Source organism: Balaenoptera borealis (genome assembly GCF_965194805.1).
Source record: "Balaenoptera borealis genome assembly, chromosome: 3".
NCBI lineage: Eukaryota > Metazoa > Chordata > Mammalia > Artiodactyla > Balaenopteridae > Balaenoptera > Balaenoptera borealis.
The window spans coordinates 139,852,367-139,875,237 of NC_138866.1; the positions used below are offsets into that span (position 1 = coordinate 139,852,367).

Genomic DNA, 22,871 nt, shown 5'->3' on the forward strand with positions numbered 1-22,871 from the left:
AGATAAGTTCCAGGAGAGGACATAGCTTCACTGCGATCATTGTTAGAACATTACCACCTAAAACAATTCTTGGCACACACTGAACACTTGATAAATATTTATCAAATGCATGCTTAGACTGTGGGGCAGCTTATCAGCAACCTGAAAAAGTGAAGGGGGCTAATGGGCTTGCTTTCATCGAAACAAAGTCTTTCACAAATCACTCTATCTTGTATTTAGAAGGATATAGTTTGAAAGCTCTATTAATTGAGGTCAGTGGTTCTCCACTCCACTGGGAGTGACTCTGCCCCCTTCAGAGCCCTGGGCGATGTTGCAAGACATCTTTGGTTATCACAATAGCGATGGGTGGATGGGTGCTACTGGCATCTAGTGGGTAGAGGTCAGGGATGCTGCTAAACTTCATACAGTACATAGGACAGCCCCCGCAGCAGAGAACGATCCATCCAACAATGTCAGGAGTGCTGAGGTTGAGAAACCCTAAACCTGATTTAGCCAGCGGTAATTTCTTAGATCTAACTCCACAGCGTACAGCGATTGTACATTACGAGGGAGGGAGGAAAGAAAGTCGGTCAACTTGTTGGTATTCTAGGAAGACCAAATACACAAAATGTTTACATGCGAAACAGAGAGAGGTTAATAAAGGTACGAAGTGGCGTTCACCCAGCAAGGAATCAAATACGCTACTAAGGATTTATCTATAAAAACAAGACGAGAAATGTCCAAAAAAAAAAAAAATGTTAGAGAGAAAGGACACTAAATTCTAAAGGAAAGCCTTGGTTCCTTGTCCCTTTAGACCTCTTTAAAATTGTGCCCCATGTTCCTGTCACATGTATTCTTTCAGGAATAACTGACAAAGTTGTAATAAAAAAAAAAAGGAGGGAAATCCCACATCACCATCTCCTCTCTGAGAGTGGGCGTGGCTTGCTGCTGGTGGCTCAGAACATTCGGCAGCAGCCAGCTCTGCAAGGGAGCAGCTGCTCTACCACGCTCTCCAAGTAACATCAGGGATATGAGAACTTGGGGAGAAATTAACCAAGCCAATCAAAAAGAGAAGAGATATTGAGAGGTGCAGCGTTTCCCCCTCTGTAAACACCATATGAGCTAGTCTAATCTCATGGATAAATTACAGACTGCTCCAGCCACAAAAATGCACTAAGAGCTTTGGGGAAATAAGTCTTTGGGAAGAAAGAAATAAAGCCTTCCTCACAGATAAAAGGCCATTACAACTCTACCACACATTGTATGAATGGTTGGATGAAAAACTGAAATTCTCTCCTCTAGAAGAGTACATTTGGCGTAAACACAAATGCCCAATTAATAGGTGAATTCGGATCCCAGCTTTCCACCTTTGCCCACGTAAAGACATTATATGATGCTCTCCCCTCTGAATTTTATAGGGTATTTTTTTTCATTCAGCTCTTAGCTCACTCTGACACATTACCTTTTAAGGGGACTACCAAAACAGCCCTCTTTTTCCAAGAGAGGCTCTCTGCTTTCTTCCACAAAGCACTTTTGGAAACTGAAAACAAACGGGACTGCTAAAAAGACAAACAGAATTTCTGAGAAAATGGTCTTTAGTGGAATTGAGAATAACTATGCAGTTAACAGCAAGTAATCTTTGAAGAAATGGGCAGTAAGGATGCAATGAAGAAAAACATGGATGTTTTTCATTCACCAATGGAAAATCAGTCATAGATATGTATTCCCTGAAACAAAAGAGAAACTCCTATCTTAAGATGGAAAGACTGAGTGTGGATTGAAAGACCGGTCAAAATGTTTTGGTTGGTTAAATCAATACGCAATTGACACACAGAGAAAATTATGTGACTTTACATCTGAAACTACTGAAAATACTGGAGAAGGATAAGGAATAAAACAGCTGTTTCCTGCTATAGCTGGGAGGACATTTTCCCCCCCAGATTGACAAAGATAAAGCAACTCTAGACCACAGAAACTTGTCAACTGTAAAATGACTCACACACTGTATATTAACGAAGGTAACTTACAGACAGCAAGGGAATGGCAACTTTCCCAAGAAAATCAGGGGGTTTATCTCCATCTTCATCAAACACAGTCACTTCCAAAACATCATGAATATCTTTAATGGGACTGAAACAAGAAACACACCATGTATTATATACAAAAACACAAAAGTGAAGTCTGTTCCATGAAGGTCTGAAAACACGGTTTCACTAATTAAATCTGTATGTCCTCAGAGTATAAAAGTACCATTTAATTAAATTCCAAAAATTAAATCAAACTGACTGTATTCCCAAACCTTCCATCAGAGAAGATTCAGACATCCATATGGAAAAAAAAAGTCAACTTTTTTACTATGACATTTTCCATGTATATGTGTACTCAAGGGCAGAACCGTTAAAGAAACAGGATAAAGAAAGAGAACAGGGGACAGAATAAGGAGGACAGTGATTTCAAAGTAGCTTCCAAATGAGAAGAACAAAAATCAGATTTACTTTACTTTAAACTAATGAAGAATTCCCTTAAAAAAAAAAAAGATGGTCAAAATCACTACTTGCCGAGATCCCTAGAAAGCATCCTATTGTTGAAACACAGAGTACTAAAAGTCTTATGCATATTTACATACTGGTAAACAGTTTTTATGTTGACCAGAAGCCAGACATTGGCTACAATGAAACACGGAGCCATGGTCATTGGCAGGGTGTTGACCAAACCAGAGACTTGCATATGGCAATTAGCAAACCTGCTTAGCACAGTACATCCTCTTCTCATAGATCCTTGGGAAGTTTCTGCTTGGGAACCACCAACTGCATTCAATACGAACTATATTCTTCCAGTTATAAGCACAGACAGAGCATTTCTTCAGTGTTGTGAGGCCAGTGTACCACCATTTCACCCAAATTGAAAAAGGGGCCTCCCCCTTGATGGCCAGGCGCCTTGGAATCTAAAGCAAACTAGGAATATACCCAGCCTCCTAAATGCCTGAGTCTGAAAAGTGAGCATCACTATGGAGCAGGTCATTCAGAGAAGCTGGAACATAAGGGGCCTTTGGGAGTCCTTGAGGAATTGCAGATAATCTATATGTTCCAAAAGACTCTGGCAGAATACAAGCCTTCAGATATTAAAATAATGTTGTACCATACAAGCTCCTTGAATTAAAGACAGGTCTACATTTGTAATTTCCTTGAACCCAGGAGTGAATTACTCTGGATTTATGGAAGCTTCCTTCTACTCACAGATTAATTTAGTCACTAAAAGACCTACTTTACAAATGCCTCTCCTATAACACTCCCTTGCAGTTCCAAATGGTCTCTTCTATTATTAACACTATACTCTATAAAATGAAAGCATAAAAGGTTTTCAGAAAAAGAAAAACAATAAACTTCACTCTTTGCCCATAAAAATGGACAGAAAGTTCCACTCAAGAGCCCCAGACTGCCCCAAACATATCAGGGATAATTGGTCTCTGAGTTAAAGCTGCTCTTTGATATTCCAGGGGCTAAAGTACTTACAATGTAAAAACTTTGTTCCACTCAGGGTTGAGGTTTTTGTAAATGGTATGTGTCTGAAGTCGGTCATTTCCCAACTCCAACAAGCAAAAGGGATCGCTTTTCCCTGTAAAAAGAACACAGACGTGGGTCAGAGACAAAGGAATCTCCTTGGTCAGAAGCAAGTGAATCTCAAAAGTGGCAAGAGGCAAAGTGAACAAAAGTCATGCACTTTTTTCCAATTATTATTATTTTTTTTTCAATTTTATATTGCAGTATAGTTGATTTACAATGCTGTGTTAGTTTCAGGTGTACAGCAAAGTGATTCAGTTATACACATACCTATATCTATTCTTTTTCAGATTCTTTTCCCATTTAGGTTATTACAGAATATTGAGTAGAGTTCCCTGTACTATACAGTAGGTCCTTGTTGACTGCATATTTTACGTATAGTAGTGTGTATATGTTAACCCCAAACTCCTAATTTATCCCTCACCCCACCTTTCCCCTTTGGTAACCATAAATTTGTTTTCTAAATCTATGAGTCTGTTTCTGTTTTGTAAATAAGTTCATTTGTATCATTTTTTAGATTCCACATATTGTTAACAATAAAATTGGGCTTGCTGATAGAGAATAGTCTTGTGGTTGCCAAGGGGATGTAAGGGAGGGATGGATTGGGAGTTTGGGGTTAGCAGATGCAAACTATTAGATATAGAATGGATAAACAACAGAGTCCTACTGAATATTCAATACCCTGTGATAAACTATAATGGAAAAGAATATGAAAAAGAATGTATATATATATGTATATATATATATGTACAACCATCACTTTGCTGTACAGCAGAAATTAACACAGCACTGTAAATCAACTACACTTCAATTAAAAAAAAATTGTGCTTGCTAAAAGATTGAACATGAGCCTCTCTTTTCAGCAAGCCGTGTAAGCCCTGTGTGGGAATTTGGCAGGTGGACAGACATATAGGTGTCAGCACACTTATTGGACTGGGACTGACACACAACCCAGATGCAGCCTTGAGAGCAGTGGCAACATTGGTTTCACAAGAGCAGGTGTCAATGTGGCACGTGAGAGAGTCCAAGTTTGTGTTTTGTTTTAAAACAGAAGCACATCTCTGTTTCCTTCCTAAATTCTCTTTGAGCCAATATAATTTGTTTTTCTTTCTTTGGCCGCATCGGGTCTTAGCTGCGGCACGCGGGGTCTTCGTTGAGGCACGCGGGATCTTTCGTTGCGGCGCGCAGGCTCTTCGCTGTGGCACGCAGGCTTCTCTCTAGTTGCGGTGTGCGGGTTTTCTCCCTCTAGTTGTGGCGCTCGGGCTCCAGAGCGCAAGGGCTCTATAGTTTGCGGCACACGGGCTCTCTCGTTGAGCCGCACGAGCTCAGTAGTTGTGGCGCGCGGGCTTAGTTGCCTCGCGGCATGTGGGATCCTAGTTCCCCGACCAGGGATTGAACCCGCATACCCTGCATTGAGAGGCGGCTTCTTTACCACTGGACCACCAGGGAAGTCCCTGAGTGAATATAGTTACTCGTTTACAACTGGAAGTCTATGATAACTTACATGCTTCTACGAGGTGATAAGAGAAATGAGAAAAAGTGTAACCATGGCTATTTAGGAGTTAAAACTCTGCTCTGGAGTGAGTGGCCACACACACATAGGATCTTATATATTTAGTAAATGGTGAGAATACACATGGGACATTTTTGGTGCTCAGACACATGCAGAAGTCTAATTTCATAAGGTTAAGTTCAAAGTTTTTATCTTAAAAAATAATGAAGTTTAACCTTTACTTCTCCCATCTCACCTCTTCTTCTTCCCCCCTACCTCACACAGCCTCCAAAAGAAAAAAATAAAAAGATTAGAAAACCCTGAATCCAAAGGGGAACACAGAAAGTTACCGCATAAGAAGTCTCTCCCCTTCTGTTGGGCTTGGCAGAGGGATCCAGAGTTGAAACTGTCAGGGTCTCTAACGTTCTCAGGACATGAACACATGGCCTACCTCTGCGCACACTGGCGCTTTACAAAGCGGTGTGTACTAAATTAATTGGGGGCAAAAGGACAGATGTGCCTCCTACAAATGGCCAAGGAATCCCAGACCAGGGCCTAACTCAGACAGTGCTCAGGCCACTTGACCTACTGGCCTACCGTTCAGGTCACTGAACCTACATCTAATTCACTTAATAACCAGGAGCTCTGAAGTATTGCAAGTCATTAGAGAGACACATGTGCAGGAGCCAGCATGAAGATGATATTTCAAAACAGGAAGAAAAGAAGAGCAGCTGTATGGCTAAGAGTCAGGGTTAAATAGGAGATTCCATTCAACTGACTAGTGGCCTGGACACTTGGATGCCTGGCCAAAGCTTTTAAGTCAAGGCTATTATCTCAGTGGCCAGCAGACAGTGATCGAGCCATGGACACAGATGAATGCATTGGGGTCGTCACTTACAAACAATGGAAATGATCCCTGTCTAAATTTAGCAGAAAAGGAATTTATTAAAATAATAGCAAGCAGCTCTCAGGATCAGACCACAGATTGGAAAATCAGGCTGGAAAAATCACTAGAAACCAAAGAATGCTGAGGGATACTCAGGCACAGAATCTCAGTCAATCTCTCACCCCAGGAAAAGTCTGGCGTGGCCTCTGCTTCCCAGGAAAACTGGCCCCACTGACACTTCCGACCCCGGACCCTAAATGTAGCTGCTTCTAATATGAATTCTCCACTCCCGCTTCTTTGCCTCACTTGATGTAGATGTAAAGGGACTGCCCCTGCCTAGCAAATCCTCGTGCCCTAACTTCCAGGGCTCAGAAAGGGAGTACACAGTGGCTTTCTACCACATGAAAGTGGCTCTGAGCCCTTCTCCAAAACATTCGATGAGAAGCACCCCAAACCTAGAAGGGGTTTCAGATGTTGGGCAGCCCAAATCAAACACACACACAAATCCATCTGCATCTGTAAAAAGTCTTGCTTCTTTAAGACATTTTACTCAGCCATAAAAACGTGAAATAATGCCATTTGCAGCAACATGGATGGACCTAGAGATTATCATACTAAGTGAACTAAATCAGACAGAGAAAGACAAATATCACATGATATCACTTATTTGCGGAATCTAAAAAAAAATGATACATTTCGTAATTTTCTTGTTTCTAGTTGTGGCCTTTTCTTTTCTGCCTAGATAAGTTCCTTTAGCATTTGTTGTAAAGCTGCTTAAAAAAAATTTGATACAAATTAACTTATTTGCAACATATAAATAGACTCAGGGACATAGGAAACTTTGGTAACTTACGGTTACCAAAGGGGATGGAGGTGGGGAGATAAATTCGGAATTTGGGATTAACACACTACTATATAAAACAGATAAACAACAAGGACCTACTGGATAGCACAGGAACTATATTCAATATCTCGTAATAACCTATAATGGAAAAGAATCTGATTCATATGCATATAACTGAATCACTCTGCTGTGCACTTGAAACTAACACAACACGGTAAATTCACTACACTTCATTTTTTTTCAAAAGGCAGTTTAACTCTGGGACTGTGTTTCACGGGGCACAGGGTAGGGGTTGGGTGACAGTGCAGAAGGTCATGACAGCTCTCGAGTAACATGAAAAGAACATGAACATGAAAGAACACATATGTTCTCAGCTTCATACTCAGGTAGACAATGCTCAGCTCCCCAACCCAAGCTGAAACCGCTACTTAACCGTTTGTCAGACTGTTGGGAGGTGACACTGACATGACATCCCACCAGCACTGGCTCGGGGGGAGCCGTCTGAGACTTGTAATGAAAGCCCGGGGGTTCCTCCACAGCGACGTGGAGAGGGTCCGGGCCTGTGCCTGCACAGGTGCGCTGAGCCCTGCCCACCCCCCGTCTCTCCAGTACACTCCTCCGCTATCCCAGCTAAGAAGGAACAGCCTTCCTTCCAGGAACTGGGAACTTCAGTTGTGTGTCTCCAAGGAACACACTGCGCCGACTCTCTGAAGATAATTCCTTCAAAGCTCATTAAAATGCTGCATTTATTAATATTACAGTGTAAACAGGCAGAGAGGAGGAAGAAGAAGCGAAGACATTAACACATTTATAGAGTAATGTATATACACTTTAGGATTGATGTCTTGCCCTTCAAAGATTCCAGATAGAGAGGGACTTTCAAAAAAATTTAAATCATGAGTATTTTTATTCAATCATGATAAAACGATCTCCCATCACAAATGTTTCCCAAGAGTAGCAAGCAAACAGTACCAGACAAAGTGACATATATACACTTGGGTCTGCACGTTTGCTCTTTGCTCCACCTGTTTGTACAGGTAAAACATCTAGACCACCTCTTCTACATCCAGATGCCGTGTCACCTTGACACGGCTATACCACTAGCGATTCAGATTCACGGTCGGGTGGTGTTTTAGCGCCTTGCTCTCAATAGCCTTTGCTATTTTTGAACAGCACGTTAAAATTCATTTGTATTCCTTGAATGGCAAGTGGAGGTTCCTCGTTTAAATAATTTTACCTTTATATTAGTTACAGAAGTTGAATGACAAGCAATAAAAGTATTTTAGAGGTCAAATCATTCATCCAATAAATATTTATTAAGCGCCCATTCTGCTCTTGGCACTGAACCAGGCCGGTCCCAATGTACACAGACCACCAAGTCATCACCTTCAAGGAACTCTCATAATAATCACGCTTTTCAGCAAATGTCACCTTTCCAGTGAAAACTTCACTCACACCCTCTGCCAGAGGACTAAGCTGTTCCCCTCTGTGATCTCCAACTGTATATTTTCCTTGCCCGTTTTCAACTGCACACCTGTACATCTCTGTTCTGTATTTAGCCCTGTATTTCATTTAAGGGGCCCAATGCAGGCACAACCAAGGTATGCGTGCCCCTCTCATGCCCTGTGAAGAGTGTCCTGGCCCAGTGACAGAAGGCAGCAGGGGACTTCCGGCTCTGGTGATGGGTGTTGGCTGGAGGAAGCCAGGCTCCTCCCACTCTGTGCAGAAAACGATGCTTCACGCAGGTTCTCCTTTAATCTTCGCGTCCATTCTATGGGGTAAGTTATGTCTGTGCCATTTTGCAGATGAGAAGACTAAAGTTCAGAGACATTTAATATGGTTGGTTAAAGTCCAGAAAGATTTCACAGTGGAGGTGAATTCTAAGCAAGGTTTAGGAGGAGGCTGATTTGGTTAAAAGAAATGGGTAGGTCTTTGCTGAGGAGATAGGGACAGATCGGAGCCTAACATTCATTAAGTAGATAGATAGATAGATAGATAGATAGATAGATACAGATATAGATACATATATATGCATACATACAGCTAAATAGTGGTGATCAGGAAATATAAGATATGGGTGGATAAAGGAAGAGACTGGCTGGAAGCCTGGAAGGCCATGACTGGTGCTTTTTTTAAAAATTTCATTTCTTTTTACTTATCAAGCAGCCAGGGGCCACCAAAGACTGTCAACACAAGGGGCAAGAATTTCTAGAGGAAGGTAATTCCTGAAGCTAACTGTGGAGCATTATAGCTCAGGCTAGGGGTGGATGTGGGAGTGGGGACAACAGCCATTCCAGACTTCATTTCCAAAATCTCTCCCTTAAATTCTTGTCCCCAACCGTTTGTTGATAAACCTTACTTTTGCATATTGGAGCCAATTCTAGTGTTCATCCTGAAAATCTGTGTTCTCTGACAACTTATCCCACACAATCCATGGTGCTCTATCTCCTATTCCCTAACCTTTATCAAGTCAGCGTGTCTGGGCCCCACCCCTGACCAGCACAGAGGTACGGGGCTCTGTCATGCTTCCTAACTCTGCGTGTGGAATGGCCTCCCCCTGCAATGCTCTCCCAAGCCCCGCTCCTCTCCAAAAAAAAAAAAAAAAAAAAAGGACCAACTAACCTCCAAGGCCTAGTTCAAGATGCATCATCTGCATGGAACTTTCTCTGCCACCCTAAACTCCAGGGAGCTCCCCACTCAATCTCCTATGATCATTAGTTTGGGTATCATAATGCCACACTGTATGATATGCCTGCTCCTCCCTTCAACAAATAATTTATGGTTTCCTAAAATGTGTGAAGTACTGTGCTGGGCTGTGAGACGGATTTTAAAGAAAGAGAAAACACTGATCTCTATTCCTTCTGGACCTAACTTTCAAGTATCTCTTGCCTTCCTGAGTGGGTTGCAAGCATCTCTAATCCAAACAATGGCCTCAGTGGCATCCTGCAGATGAGGACGGATCGCTTCACCGTGGCAGACGTCCAGAGCTGGGGACAGACAGGTCTCACTTAGGACTGTGAGGTCCGCAAAGGAAGAGGACACTATTGCTGAAATGTTTTTTAACTAAATTTCTGATGTTGTAATATTCTAGCACAAAGAGAACAAACAAGAACTGATGACATGAGAATTTTTCCTTCTTCTAATTCCATTCCCCTGTCACCACTCAAGCTCCATAAAGCACCATCATCCACTGAATTTGCCTAACATCTCCCCATTTTCACTCTTGCACCCCCAAAATCCTTGCTCTTCGCAGCCACCAGAATAAACTTGTATTTAAGTTCATATCGGATCATATCAGTTCCCTACTTAAAAAGGTCTCTAATTTCTTCACCTGGACCCCATGTTCCTATATAATCCAGTCCCACCTAATACAATAGCCTCCTGGCCCCTGAGGGTCCCCTTGCTCTGTTCTCCAGTTTCACTTGCTTTTCTGCATGTCTTGGGAAAGCCCTGCAGGCTTTGGAACATGCTGTTCCCTCATTTGAAAACTGCTTTTCCTTCAGCTCTATTGTGCTAACTCCTCCTTATGCCTGACACCTCAGCTAAAACATCACTTCCTGCAGGAACACCAGTCAGGTGTCCCTTTAATGAACCTTGACACCTGTTCTTGACCTTGACAGTATCATTGTCATTAGATGTCACTGGTTTAGCAGTCACTCCATGTGAAGGCAGGGACCAATTCCTCTCCCCCACCATGTCACCAGGACCCACCACAGGCTCACACACAGAGGAGGTATACTGGCTGAGTAAATTAAGATCTTACTAAGAAGCCAGCCAGTAAGATCAGCTGTTAATCAATGAACTGAACTCATTCACTCACAAGGTACCAGTAAGCTACAAACTGCTAAATCTTCTATAAACTCCCAAACTTTACATCAACTAGAGTTCATATTCCTTGGCAGACTGCTAAAGCAGATGGCCTGCCAGGGCAGATTTGTATCGTTTTTTACGTGTTTTTGAAAAGTTGGTCTTGATTTGGGCTCATCTAGCCATGAGGTTCTCATGAAAATTAAGAGCACTAAATCACTATGGCTGAGCTTCCTAGAAATTCAATTACAGTCAACCCTTTGAAAATGGGGCATCTTTAAGAGGGGACGTATTGCTACGGATATAGCTTCAAACAGCAGACAATGAAAACAAACTAGAAAATGGACATGTGACTTAAAATTCCCAACGAACAACAACCATAGGACTATTTTATTTCTCTTTTGATACAAGCAGTCTTATGTTTCAAAAAAAAAAAACAAAACAACAGAAAACAAAGCTAGTGTTATAATTTACAGAAACTACTCAAACGTCAGTATTACAGCATATGGCTGGAATATTTCTATGCTATAATATGGTATCTAACTGCAGTATTTTGGTCAACAGTTTCTCAAAACAGCACTTTTATATACAACAAAAAATTGATGAGCTCATAAAAGCATTTTATATCGATAAAACTATTATCCATATTATCAAAATGTGAATACAAGCACTAAACTGGTTTAAGTATGAGAATTTTCCTACCATGAAGCATGTTTTTTCTTCACTTTTATCAGGCAATAGAAACAGAAACAAAAAGAAACAAACATCATAGAGTGGTAACTATAGATTTCTAAAAGTGGTTGAAAAGCTAAAAGTGATTAGCAACGCTGATATTTCCAACATTTTTTAAAATTAGAGAAATCATAAACAAAATACCAAGAAGACAATAACCTGTGAAATTCCCCAGGTCAACTATACTCTAAAAAAATAAATTTAATAAAGAATGGGAATAGCATTTATTGAGCATGGAATATGTGTCAGGTATGCTCATTTAGGTTTTGATTTAACTCTCAAAATACCCATGAGAAGCTGGAGGCTTAAGTGGACCCAAGGCTGGTATGTGGTAGAACCAAGATTTACACATCTGTTTCTATACAACTTCTATACCATAATGCATGGGGATTAAAATGAAAGGCAGCTACCATAAAAATAAAGAGCAAATAAAATGGGGAATAATTTTCATCTTCAGTGAATAAATTATTGAACTGAACATTAATTTACCCAAAGCATGAGTTTCAGTCTCTTGGAAAGGGATCGTGTACTTAATGAATGAATGGAGAACTTTACCAGTCATGGGAGAGCAACCCTGCGTGTGGAACAGAGCTCCTCCTAATGGCATTGCCAAAGAACCACTCAACTGAAAATGCCACCCAGTTTTGAGCAAGGTCCTGACCCACATCAATGATACTCACTGCCCCCTAGAGGAGGAAGAGTGAAGTGATCACAAGCTCCCTACAGGTAGGTGTGTCTGATCTGTAGTAGATGCTCAATGAACATTTCTTGAAGATCACTAGATCTACACACCAAGGTGACTTTTCTTAAATTAAGACAAACTCAAAAAGCATTTGGAAAACTACACTGGGCTCCCTGAAAAGAAGTATGGAGTTCTTGAATTAAATGTGTCTTTGTTCTCCTGGATCAGGCACTGTTATGGCCCCTGACATGCTTATTTATCACATAAGACTACCTCCCTGTAACCCATATTTTTTGCTTGAAAACATAGTCTTTTCCATTCCTCTGATAAAGATTCTCTAATTACAAGATTCTGTTAATTTGGTAGTTGTCTTACTAACATTGGAAACAGAGAAAGGGTCCAAGTGACAATCTTACAGCCAAGAAATCAAAAAAATCCAGACATATTTGGAAATTTTTTGCGTTTTATGGGTGGGTTTTGTATGGCAGAAAGTAACAAAAAATCGCAATGATAAAAAAGACCCCTGGAGAACAGTAACTCCAAATTGTGAGGAAAGATGGCATTTCCAGTTTTGTTCCTTCGTTGCCTCCTGATAATTCCCCAGCTTCTCATCATGACATACAGTGTATTATGACAGGAACATGAAAAATTAAGATAGGATTGTGCTACCAAAAGAAGGGCTATTGAGACCCACACCCTATTATGCTATGTTGTTAGAACACTTACTATCATCCTATATGGAGGTGGGCTTGCAATGCTGTTCTCCTTGCTCTTTTGCCACTGCTGGCATGACGAGGTAAAGAAAACTCTCCTAAGCTTCTATCGCCCCTATTTTATGTCAGAATACTTAATGGCTAGGGTCATCTTGGTGGTGTTAACAGGGTGGAGGAATAAAGCGGAGGGAGACTAAAGAATAACCCATCCTGCCACTGGAAGATTCCTTAAGGAGAAGGGTGTTAATATATAAGAACTCTTTTAGAACAAAATTAATATATAGAAAGCTTAATTAGTAGGGAGGAAGATGTGTGAAACCCACATTTTGATTCTAAGAATATAAGAGAAGGGTCACTGACTAAGTGCTGAATTTTGGCAGGTGCATTATGCAAATAGAGGCCGTGATGGTTTCAGTACTGATACACCGAAGGAGCCCCTCCGTCGTACAATTCTGGAAGCTTCCCCACAATATTCTATCAATTATAACAAGGCTATCCAGAACATTTCTCCATGTATGCGCTGAACACAGTAAATACTTTCCTACTCTTCACTGGTGGATCTCCCAATAGGTAAGATAAGCATTGCCATTTGTACTGAAATACAATTCTGATCAGAAAATATTTCAGTTCCCTAACTATTTTTCTGTTTACCTATTATCTGCTTGATTACCTTTTTATAGCCTATGAAACAAACTCTGCATTGTTTTTGTTTGGTTTTTATTGCTTTCTTCTCAAAACAGCTGAGTTCTAAGACTAGCGGCAGCTGAGTGAAGTATGTTGGTCTCATTAAACATTACAAACAGCTATGCTCACCTTGAGTTTCAAAGTACAATTTATCATCTGTTTTGTGAATCAAGGCTATGGCCTTGTTTACTACAGAAGAACTGACATCAGACAGGATAACCTATTACTTAAAAATTTTAGGTTACATTGGACACAAGGTGTTTGTGAGACAAATGCTTTAATAAAAATATCTGACAGGCTCTTCTATTAGAATAACTGTGTATGGCTATTCATATCTCATATTGGCTGTAGAGAACATTAAAATATCTTTCACCAATTTTAGAGGGATGGACTGCAGGAAAAGTTAATTACCTCCGATTCTTTAAAATAAAAAGTCTTCTCACTTATATACAAACAAATGTCAGATACACACACAAAAATACCAAGCTATATATAAATTTAAATTTATTAATTCTAGAGTAGGTTCAATCACACAATAAAATAGCATATTTAGAAAAGAATGAATTAGTTTGAAAAAATAATAAATTATCTTTTCTACACATTAGAACACTGAAGCCTTTCTCTTTTATAAATATCTTAATATTGGTAACATATGTAGATTTAGGTTATTAATACCTTATAACATTTGGAAAGCTACACTAATTTTTTTCTTTATATAAAAAAGTTAAATGTTTAATTGCAAAGAAGTTCACCTTAGTGCATGTATATATATAATGTATATATATGATATATATTATTCCAATGTTCTAAAATGCTAGCAAAGTAATGAGGATTCAATTTCCCCCAAGTTTAATTTATTTTTATGGCTACATAATCATAACATCAATAACCACTCATGAGGAATATCCACCTAACTTTGATCCGATTAGCATAAGTGACTGATATTTTCTTTTTCTAATTGCTACTTGCAAAAATATAGATAACTTTAAAATTGGCAAACCACTGATCGCAGGGCTGCCAAGTGCTTTCATTTCTCCTCTAGGACAAAAGGTCCCTGCACTCTGCAAACCGTAACCTTCACCTCCATATGGACCACTGCCAAGATCTGCTCCCATGGACTTTTGTTTTATCAGAGTCCCTGAATCTAACTTGAAGCATCAGTTATTATGGTTATTTGGTATTGTTTTCAAGAAACAAATAATTACAGAAAAAAAAAAAAGAAACTATCAAGAAAAAAAGTAGGAAGGTTGGAAAGTTCCCTTTTGCACTGTCTAAAACGACCACCATTCTTTGAGAATGTGCCTGGTTATTCAGAGTAAATGCAGTTCTTTTTAATTTGCAGGAGTGAATATTTTGTTCTCTGAGCAAGTGCCATGAAACACTCAGTTATAAAAAGCAAGGCTGACTGGAAAATGCTGGGTATAAATAGTTACTTATTTCTTAAATGTTTCTGGCACTGGCAATGATAAGTACCTCTTCAGATCCATGATCAAGTGAAGCTGGCATTTTTTTTTTTCTGCATATCAAGTGAATTGGTAACGATAATAACAGCAATAATGTATGAGTCGCCACTGTATGATATGATCGTTAACATCTCGGAGGCATTAATTACATCTCTACTGCTACCTCACAGCAACCTGAATCCACTTTTTTTTTCATATAGAAAAGTTACTTTACAACTCTCTGGATTAGGTCCACTTTGTTGCCCTAAAGCAACACCTTGGTTTGGAATAGACTGGATGAGCCTACCAACATATAAAGATCATTAGACTGTGAAATTTGATTCTAAGAATAAAGATCGATATGGTCTAAAGACATGTTTAGCTAATGACAAGGATCTTTGCTTCAATGCAGAAGAGTGATGATTTTCTCGTAAATAATACAGAGATAGTAAAACACCAGGGCATTTAGCTAAATCGCTTAGCATTATTTGGTTTCTAACCACTGCTTTTTGTTAATGGAATCCTCAGGTACTCACCACCTTCATCCACTCCAAAACTATCTACTGAATATCTTGAATATAAAGAAAATGACAAAATGGTAGCATTTTGTCCCAAAATTATTCTTCTGAAAAGTGGGTTTTGCCTTATCGTCTGATCTTTATAAAAACTTCCATTTTCCAGGTTTCTCTCCTATACACTTTAATAGTCAAAGTACTCTTTGGAGAATTCACATTGGCCTGAAACAACCGCCATCAATCCTAGTTTTGGGGGTGCTTTATGGAAGTCACCTGATAGGAAGCATCAAATAAGGTAAGTTTTTTAAAAGTATTTCCACATATGGATGTAGTTGTACACAAGCCTTTTAAAAAAATGTTTAATGCATTTCAATTAGTTCCTGGCAAACACAAAATATACAACTACAGAAAGAATATTTGAAAATACTGCTTGAAAGCATAAATGAGTTATTGGGGCCTGAGACAACGTTTACTGAGACATCAACAATCACAGATTCAAACAGTGTTGTATCTAAACACTGAGATGAAAGTAAAACACAATTTGCTCTGGAAAACTGGTCGATAACTCTACATGTGCTTTAGTGATGACAAAACTACTTCTGTCAAAGCCACATGAAACGTCTGAATTAAGCGTTTTCATAAACTGTAAGTTTCAAAAGGAAAATTTCTAAATCAATCTAAGACTATATAAACATTTGCAAGTAAACTGATGAATATTACAAGTCATTACTGAAGTATTTCATCCACAACCCTGAGAATTAATATATTCATATTGGCTGAAAAAGCATTTTTGGATATACTCACTGGGCATTTCCTTAAAATTGAGATCACCTTATTTGGGGGGGCTTATAGAGTAGTGATTTCCATTGGTTTATTTTTTGAAGGAGGGTGGGGAGAACTCTTTTTTTAAAACTAAGTTCATATATCCCATCATTTTTGTAATATAAATTGCTTCTAATTAACATTCTCTTTTCCAGAGTTTGAGCTACCTCAAACTCAGAAGTTCAGAGGTTACACAAATACAGAGAGTAGACCACATTCTAAAATTATGATATAACAACAACAACAAAAATGCACTACTGCATTAATAGATCCATGTTGTATAATAGCCTTCATATTCATCAATTTACTTGGTAAATAGCATCTGTCATATAGGTGCTTAAATTGTTAGTCAGTACAAGGGGGTAATTCAGCAATGAGGCAATGAGTGGAGAGGCATCCTCTGATCATACACAGGAACGTTTGGATTACTCTCCTCATAGTCAAGCATAATTCAGCACAAAGCATGTCAGTTCCAGCCTCTGTCTATAAGTTCCAGGTAGTGAAACACCAAGAGAAATTTTGTATAAAACAATGTCAATGGCAAAGTGGTTCCATGGCCAAGACTTTGGTTACTGTTACAGAGAAGTGCCAGCCAGCCAGATTTAGGACCCTGTGAAGAATAAAACACTGTCTGCACACAGCGCTGCAAGAGAAAAGGCAAGAAGTCAAATCTGTCTTCTGAGGTCCTATAGAAAATCTTCATCAAACATTTAACAAATAAAGAAGTCATGACACGAATCAACCACAAATATCTTTGAAAGCTAAATGGACTAGCACATTATCTAATCGTAGTAAAATTACTTGAAAAAGATAATTTTGCAAAAAATGTGAAGTGAGAGAACTTGTTGTCTGCACCTTTTTTTCTTCTGTGACTCTGTCTGAAAGAGTATGATTGCTCTGTACATGCTTCTACTTAGTAAAACATTTCACTCTGCCACCGGATCATTTCAAAGCAGGAAATAAATAAAAATGAATAAAAAGATGAAACTTTTCTATACCTGAGAAATCTGCTGCTAAGAGATCTACTGCCTTTAAAACCTTCACTTGTAAAATGCCGACGTCCTTCATATTTTTCAGGGAGTTCTGTAAACACTGGGGGGAGAAAAGTAGATCACAAATGAACATAGCTTTCTGATATACTGTTTAATGCCAAAAAGTCCCTATAGGAAGTACCTTCTAGATTTATCATCATCTATCTCATGCAATGCTAAGAAAAGTTCCAATGCGCATTGCATCAGTCAACAGGAAACTTAGGCATTTGCAGCAACCAGATTAAAAGTGACTGAGAATTAATTAACTCCCCTTTCAAAATAAACAAATTACAAAGCACATGCAATCTACTTTTAACATCACCCCCTGGTGATAGTACAGACATCCCACCGGGAAAATGGGTGTAGAACTACATTCATTCTCTTTTCCCCCTTTCTCTTTAATGAAACTTTTAAATCACCCGAAAAGGCAACATTATTCTGACCTAGTTAGAACAAACTTTATGGATATCAGAGGACTAAACTTGGACTCTTCGTAGACACTTATTACTACCAGAAAGAGAGTAGGGATGGAAATGGAATGAATTTTCTAGTCCATGTTACATCCAGCTTATTAGAGACTGAGCATCTAGTTCTGCTCTGTAATCACATTTACTTTCATTCTTAGTTTGCATGTGCCAAAGCTCTAATATATCTACTGATAATTCTTAAGCATGTATAGAAATATTTAGATGTCTACGCACATTGCATTCTTTAGAAATTGTGCATGAGATAAGAGATAAGCAAATAAATGCTCTTTGCATGCCTCCAAAACACATTTGCTGAAAAAGATGCTGCTTTCAAACCTTTGGATATAGTATTTCCGTCATCATTAGATAACTAAAAACCTGTGATAAGTGGACCCCAGGGATTTATGGAAGGGTAGTAAAATCCTTGTTATTTAGGCATTTCAGGAAAGAATAACAAAAGCTTAATAACAGCTAAGGTTTGCCTAACGTAAACCTTAGGAAGCACCATTCCTAAGAACTTTTGGAAGTTGTTTCTTCAAACAGTATTTTCAATCTTAAAAAAAACAAACAGAAAAAAACTAGTGTTTAAGCTAAGATGGAAACATCTGAAATAAAGTACTTTCATAATTTAGAGGCAAAATGCCTTTGAAGATTACCTATTCTTAAAACCTAAAAAACAAATCCAGGAGTCTGGAACTTGTGTCTTGTAACACAGTATCTTTCCCTCTAGCATGCTGGTCAGCTCGTTAGCTACAAAAAAAACCAAAACAAAACAAAACACTTGATATTTTTATTTTGATTACTGGCTTTTCAAATCTCTTTTCAATGAGTACTCCTCGAATCCTCAGACATTATTCAAAGCAGTCATTATGATCTTACCTAATGTCACCTTATAAATGCATGACACTCCTCATGAATTTGGTAAATTGTGCAATTTATCCATGGGAAAGTTTGGGGAAGTGTTTTATTTTCATTTGCTTAACTAAAGTCACCAAAGAGAATATTAAAAGTGGATTTTGTCAAAACTTCTTTAGAGTACTTCAACCTTGCATGCAGAATCTTGTGTTGTCATTAAGATGTGTGGCTAGGCTTTGTACTCCTGAAGATAAAGGATTATTCAATTAATCAATACGCCTGCACAGTGAAGGAGTCTGGAGGCACTGAAGTCTATGCTGAGAATAATATTCCCATTAAATAGGGATTCATCTTTGCTTCACTTCCATGCCACTTTCCTAAAACATGCCTTTCGTGTGTGTGGCAATAAAATAAATGCATTGATTTACAAAGAAGATGGAATAAAACGAGAATGCAAATAAAGACACCTAGAAAGCCAGAGCACAAAAAATAATGACGAGAACAAAGCCATTTGATTTAAAAATGCTGAGTGGACTTTTAAGCAAATTGCAACTACTTAGGCAAAAATCACAAACTGCTCTTATTCAGGGTAGTATGGAATAAGTCTTTCGTGCCTGTCTACGGCTTGGCTTTGCTTTATGAGACACAAGCGCTTCCTCACTTGACCTTAAGAGGTTCTAGAAAAGTATCTACAACATGGCAAACACTAATATTTGGTTTTAAAAAAAGCGACTTTTGTGAACGTATATTAAAATTCCTAAAAATGATACAAATGAACTTACTTACAATACAGAAACAGACTCACAGACTTGGAAAACAAACTTATGGTTACCAAAGGGGAAACGTGGTGGGGAGGAATAAATTAGGATTTTGGGATTAACATATACACACTACTATATATAAAATAGAAAATCAACAAGGACCTACTATATAGCACAGGGAACTATACTCAATATTCTGTAGTAACGTATATGGGAAAAGAATCTGAAAAAGAATGGATATATGTATATGTATAACTGAATCACTTAGCTGTACACCTAAAACTAACACAACCTTGCAAATCAACTATATTCCAAAATAAAAATTAAAAAAATAAAATAAAATTCCTATTTACATATACAGACATGCTAAACAACCTTTTGCCCCCTTGAGGATTTCAATTTCCTCCAAAGAGATCCAGGATACTAAAAAATCAAATACCTTTTTTTTGGCTTTTAAAATAGGAAGGCAAACTCTAATCTACTGTCACCTTCTCACTAATGCATTAACCTCTAGGGCTGATGTCTTGTTTTACGAGACATACCATTAAACTTTGGACAAGGATCTCTTTGGAGGCAGATTTTCAATTCATAGACTTTGTTTCAACTTACAAGTGGGGGTGGGTGCGGGGGTCAGGAGGGGGTGTAACAAGGCAAAGCACTCACGAATCGCTGGGCGATCTGCTTTCTCTCGCTGGGATCTGCCAAGGGGCACACACACAGATCTGAGATGGAGACTCCTGCACAGGGCGTGAGGGTGACCAGCATCCGGAGCGTCCCCAGGCAGCTCTCCAGCGGCAGCTCCAGGCAGTTGGCTTGCTTCAGTGGGAGGGCTGAGATATCCACTTTACACCTGGAAAAGTTGCAGGAATCAGAGACAGAAAAGCCATTAACACGTGGCAGCTGCTGAACCTCCAAAGCACCTGATTTTCATTTCATCCTCCCCATGAAACCTCACGCTGCCTGGGCATGGGCTGGTTGAGTGGTGAAGGTTGCAAGGGCTCTCCTGGCTGCTAACACTCCATCCCAGCCTAACACACCCTGAATGAAGGAGAGAAAGAGATCAAGAAAAACAAAGAAAAGGCAGCATGGGGAAAGTGGCAAATGAACCGAGAAGCAGCAGATCTTTGACAAATAAGGTCTGCAGAAAAACGATGAGATCAAGAACTAGGAAGAAAAGAGTTTCCAAGTTTCAGCACTATGGATGCCGGCTCTAGAAGGCTGCTCTGGGCTGCTCTTGGCTGGTCTTCTACCAGCAAAGAGAATAAGAGACATTGGTTCAAAAAAAGAAGAAAAGATAGGAGCTGTGCAAGCGGGAGAGGGTTAATGGAGAAACCATTTTCTTCTAGATTAATGCCGACTGGCGAGTTTTTATTTAAAGAAATGTGTTAAGGTGTTTTCCTAATAGGCATAGTTCCACAGGATTTCCCCAGGTGGGCTTCTGTTAGACAAATGGAGCGTGAAGTGCTACTGATTGATCCCATTTCGGCAGCACTGCCAGAAAAGGCTGCACCCATCTGCTATCAATTGCATGTTTTCCGCCTCTTAACAGTCAATGTTCTGGCGATGTTGAAAACCTCAAACGCATTTAAATACAGAAGCAAACACCCATAAGGGGGGGCTGAGGTGCTAAGCCATTTATTTGCTTTAACACGAAAAGTCTGGGATTGCCTGGACCACACTTGCTTTGTTTATGTGCAGGTAGGTGAGGTAGGCAGGGCTGAGTAGAGTGAGGGAAGGTAGTGTGTGTTCTTCATTCTCATTTGCCATCTCTAGTTTTTGAATAAGATGACTATTCAAGACGTTATTAAAAAATGGAAGCACGGCCTCAGAATGTCTGACAGGAATGGATTCTTACCCTTAATCATCAATGGACTTTGTAAGTTTGCAGATAATAGGAAATAGGTAAACTTACTTTATATATAAAGCAACGACAATTTTGAGCCACATGGATATGGAAAAAGTTCCAGTTTAATAAATTTAAAAGAAAGCTTGCAATCCCTTCCCCCAGAAATATCAATATTAAAGGTCTATACTAGCTTTTACCACAGAATAGAATTAATAGTGATATGTACCTATAAAATTAAACATATGTGGGTATTTACTTCCTAATTACCAAAAGCGATTCCAGTTACTAGAAGAGGTGGCAATTAGAGCTTTTGCATGAAATAAATTCATCATTTCTACTGGAAACACGTTAAAATATATATATATATATTTTAAATAACCCTCTAGGATTTGAATCAAAACAATTTTTTTTCTGTACAATAAGGGATATTTCAAAGTTAAAGTTCACTACTGTGAAAAGAGGGGTTAGTAAATATTTTTATTTCATGAGCAAGTATGTAAATGGGGAATTAATTTTGCTTGGAAAGAAAGAAATGTCAAGTGCTTTAACTGTGCCATTTCTACAGAACTAAGTACCCGCAAATTCTGAACAAGTATAGCAGTAGTTCACCTGCTTAGGAACACTTTGCTAAGCATTATTTTCCACTGTTATGTACACTTTCATTTCATAAACCTCTTTCTTACGGAAAGATGAATGATCCGAATTTGTAAGACTTTTCTCTGGTGGTCATCTTCATTAGTCCAAAGTAGCAATAACCTATTTATGACACATTCATTTTAATATCATTAATAATGGCATTTTTGTCCTTTGAAGTTTACCTTTTTGTTGTGGTGGTGGTTTTATTTATCTTCTGAACAAAAAGGAAAAGTTACAGGATCTCTGAGAGCAAATAATATTTGGGAGTCAAAAATGATGTATAATGAGGCAATAATAATTTTTTTCTTGGATAATTCAAAACGGACCTGACAGTAATTCTAAAAAAGTCATCTAAAAAGACTGTAAGCAATATTAGCATATTTACAATAACTTTGCACATTCTCTTCCTGACTGTCTAAAGGCACAGCTTACTTGAACAGAGCAGTTTATTAATTTAAACAAGTGTGAATCACATCCCAGATGAAATGCAAACTAAATATTGAATTTTGTCTCAGAAATTACACATGTTCACAAACTTTTCAGTCATTTCTGCCCACTGTGAAACTTTTCCACCTATCTCAGTTTTAAAGATTATTTCGATAACGAAGAAAGAAACCCTGCACATAACATAGCCTTGCCTATTTTAGATAAAAGAGCCCCATAAACACCAGATGGGGGATTTCAGGACAAACTTAATGGATTCTACGTTCCCAGTTAACTAATGAGTGAATTCAATCAAATACTTACTTTTACTTTCTTAGTGACTTGGAAGAGCAAATTAAATTGATACATAGGCATCAGTTCAATCAAAATTAAACCTTGATCCTTCTGCACATAGATTATGACCCAGTTTCTTAGGGTCCCTGCCCCATCATATGAATTAATTGATTCTTAAAACACTGATGTCTTTAGTCTTATGAATTAATGTAAAGCTACCTTCTCCCTAGTCTTAACCACCCGCTCTAAGGATGACGTTCTATAAACTTTCTAGAACTGAACTGCTCTATCCACCTGGCTTCCCCATTCATTTTCACATTCTGGAAGAAAGAAGGAAAGACGGGAGTAAGAAGAAATGAATCTCATACAAAACCCTTTCCTCCAGGCCTCCCATTTTTCT

General features: G+C 38.8%; 1 protein-coding gene across 20 annotated transcripts in view; it reads right to left on the bottom strand.

Moving 5' to 3' along the window:
* The window catches only part of MCTP2 (multiple C2 and transmembrane domain containing 2), a 263,257-nt gene that overhangs the window by 104,623 nt on the left and 135,763 nt on the right, over positions 1-22,871 (bottom strand). For all 20 annotated transcript variants that reach the window (XR_014243575.1, XM_082388909.1, XM_082388908.1 and 17 more), the window contains 4 exons: positions 19,936-20,122; positions 17,157-17,250; positions 3,492-3,594; positions 2,007-2,109 (listed from right to left, as the gene is read on the bottom strand). Coding sequence is in view for 19 of the 20 variants with exons in the window: in XM_082388909.1 (XP_082245035.1) it covers positions 2,007-2,109; positions 3,492-3,594; positions 17,157-17,250; positions 19,936-20,122 (487 nt within the window). In the remaining variant the exon portion in view is untranslated. The remainder of the gene's footprint in view (positions 1-2,006; positions 2,110-3,491; positions 3,595-17,156; positions 17,251-19,935; positions 20,123-22,871) is intronic.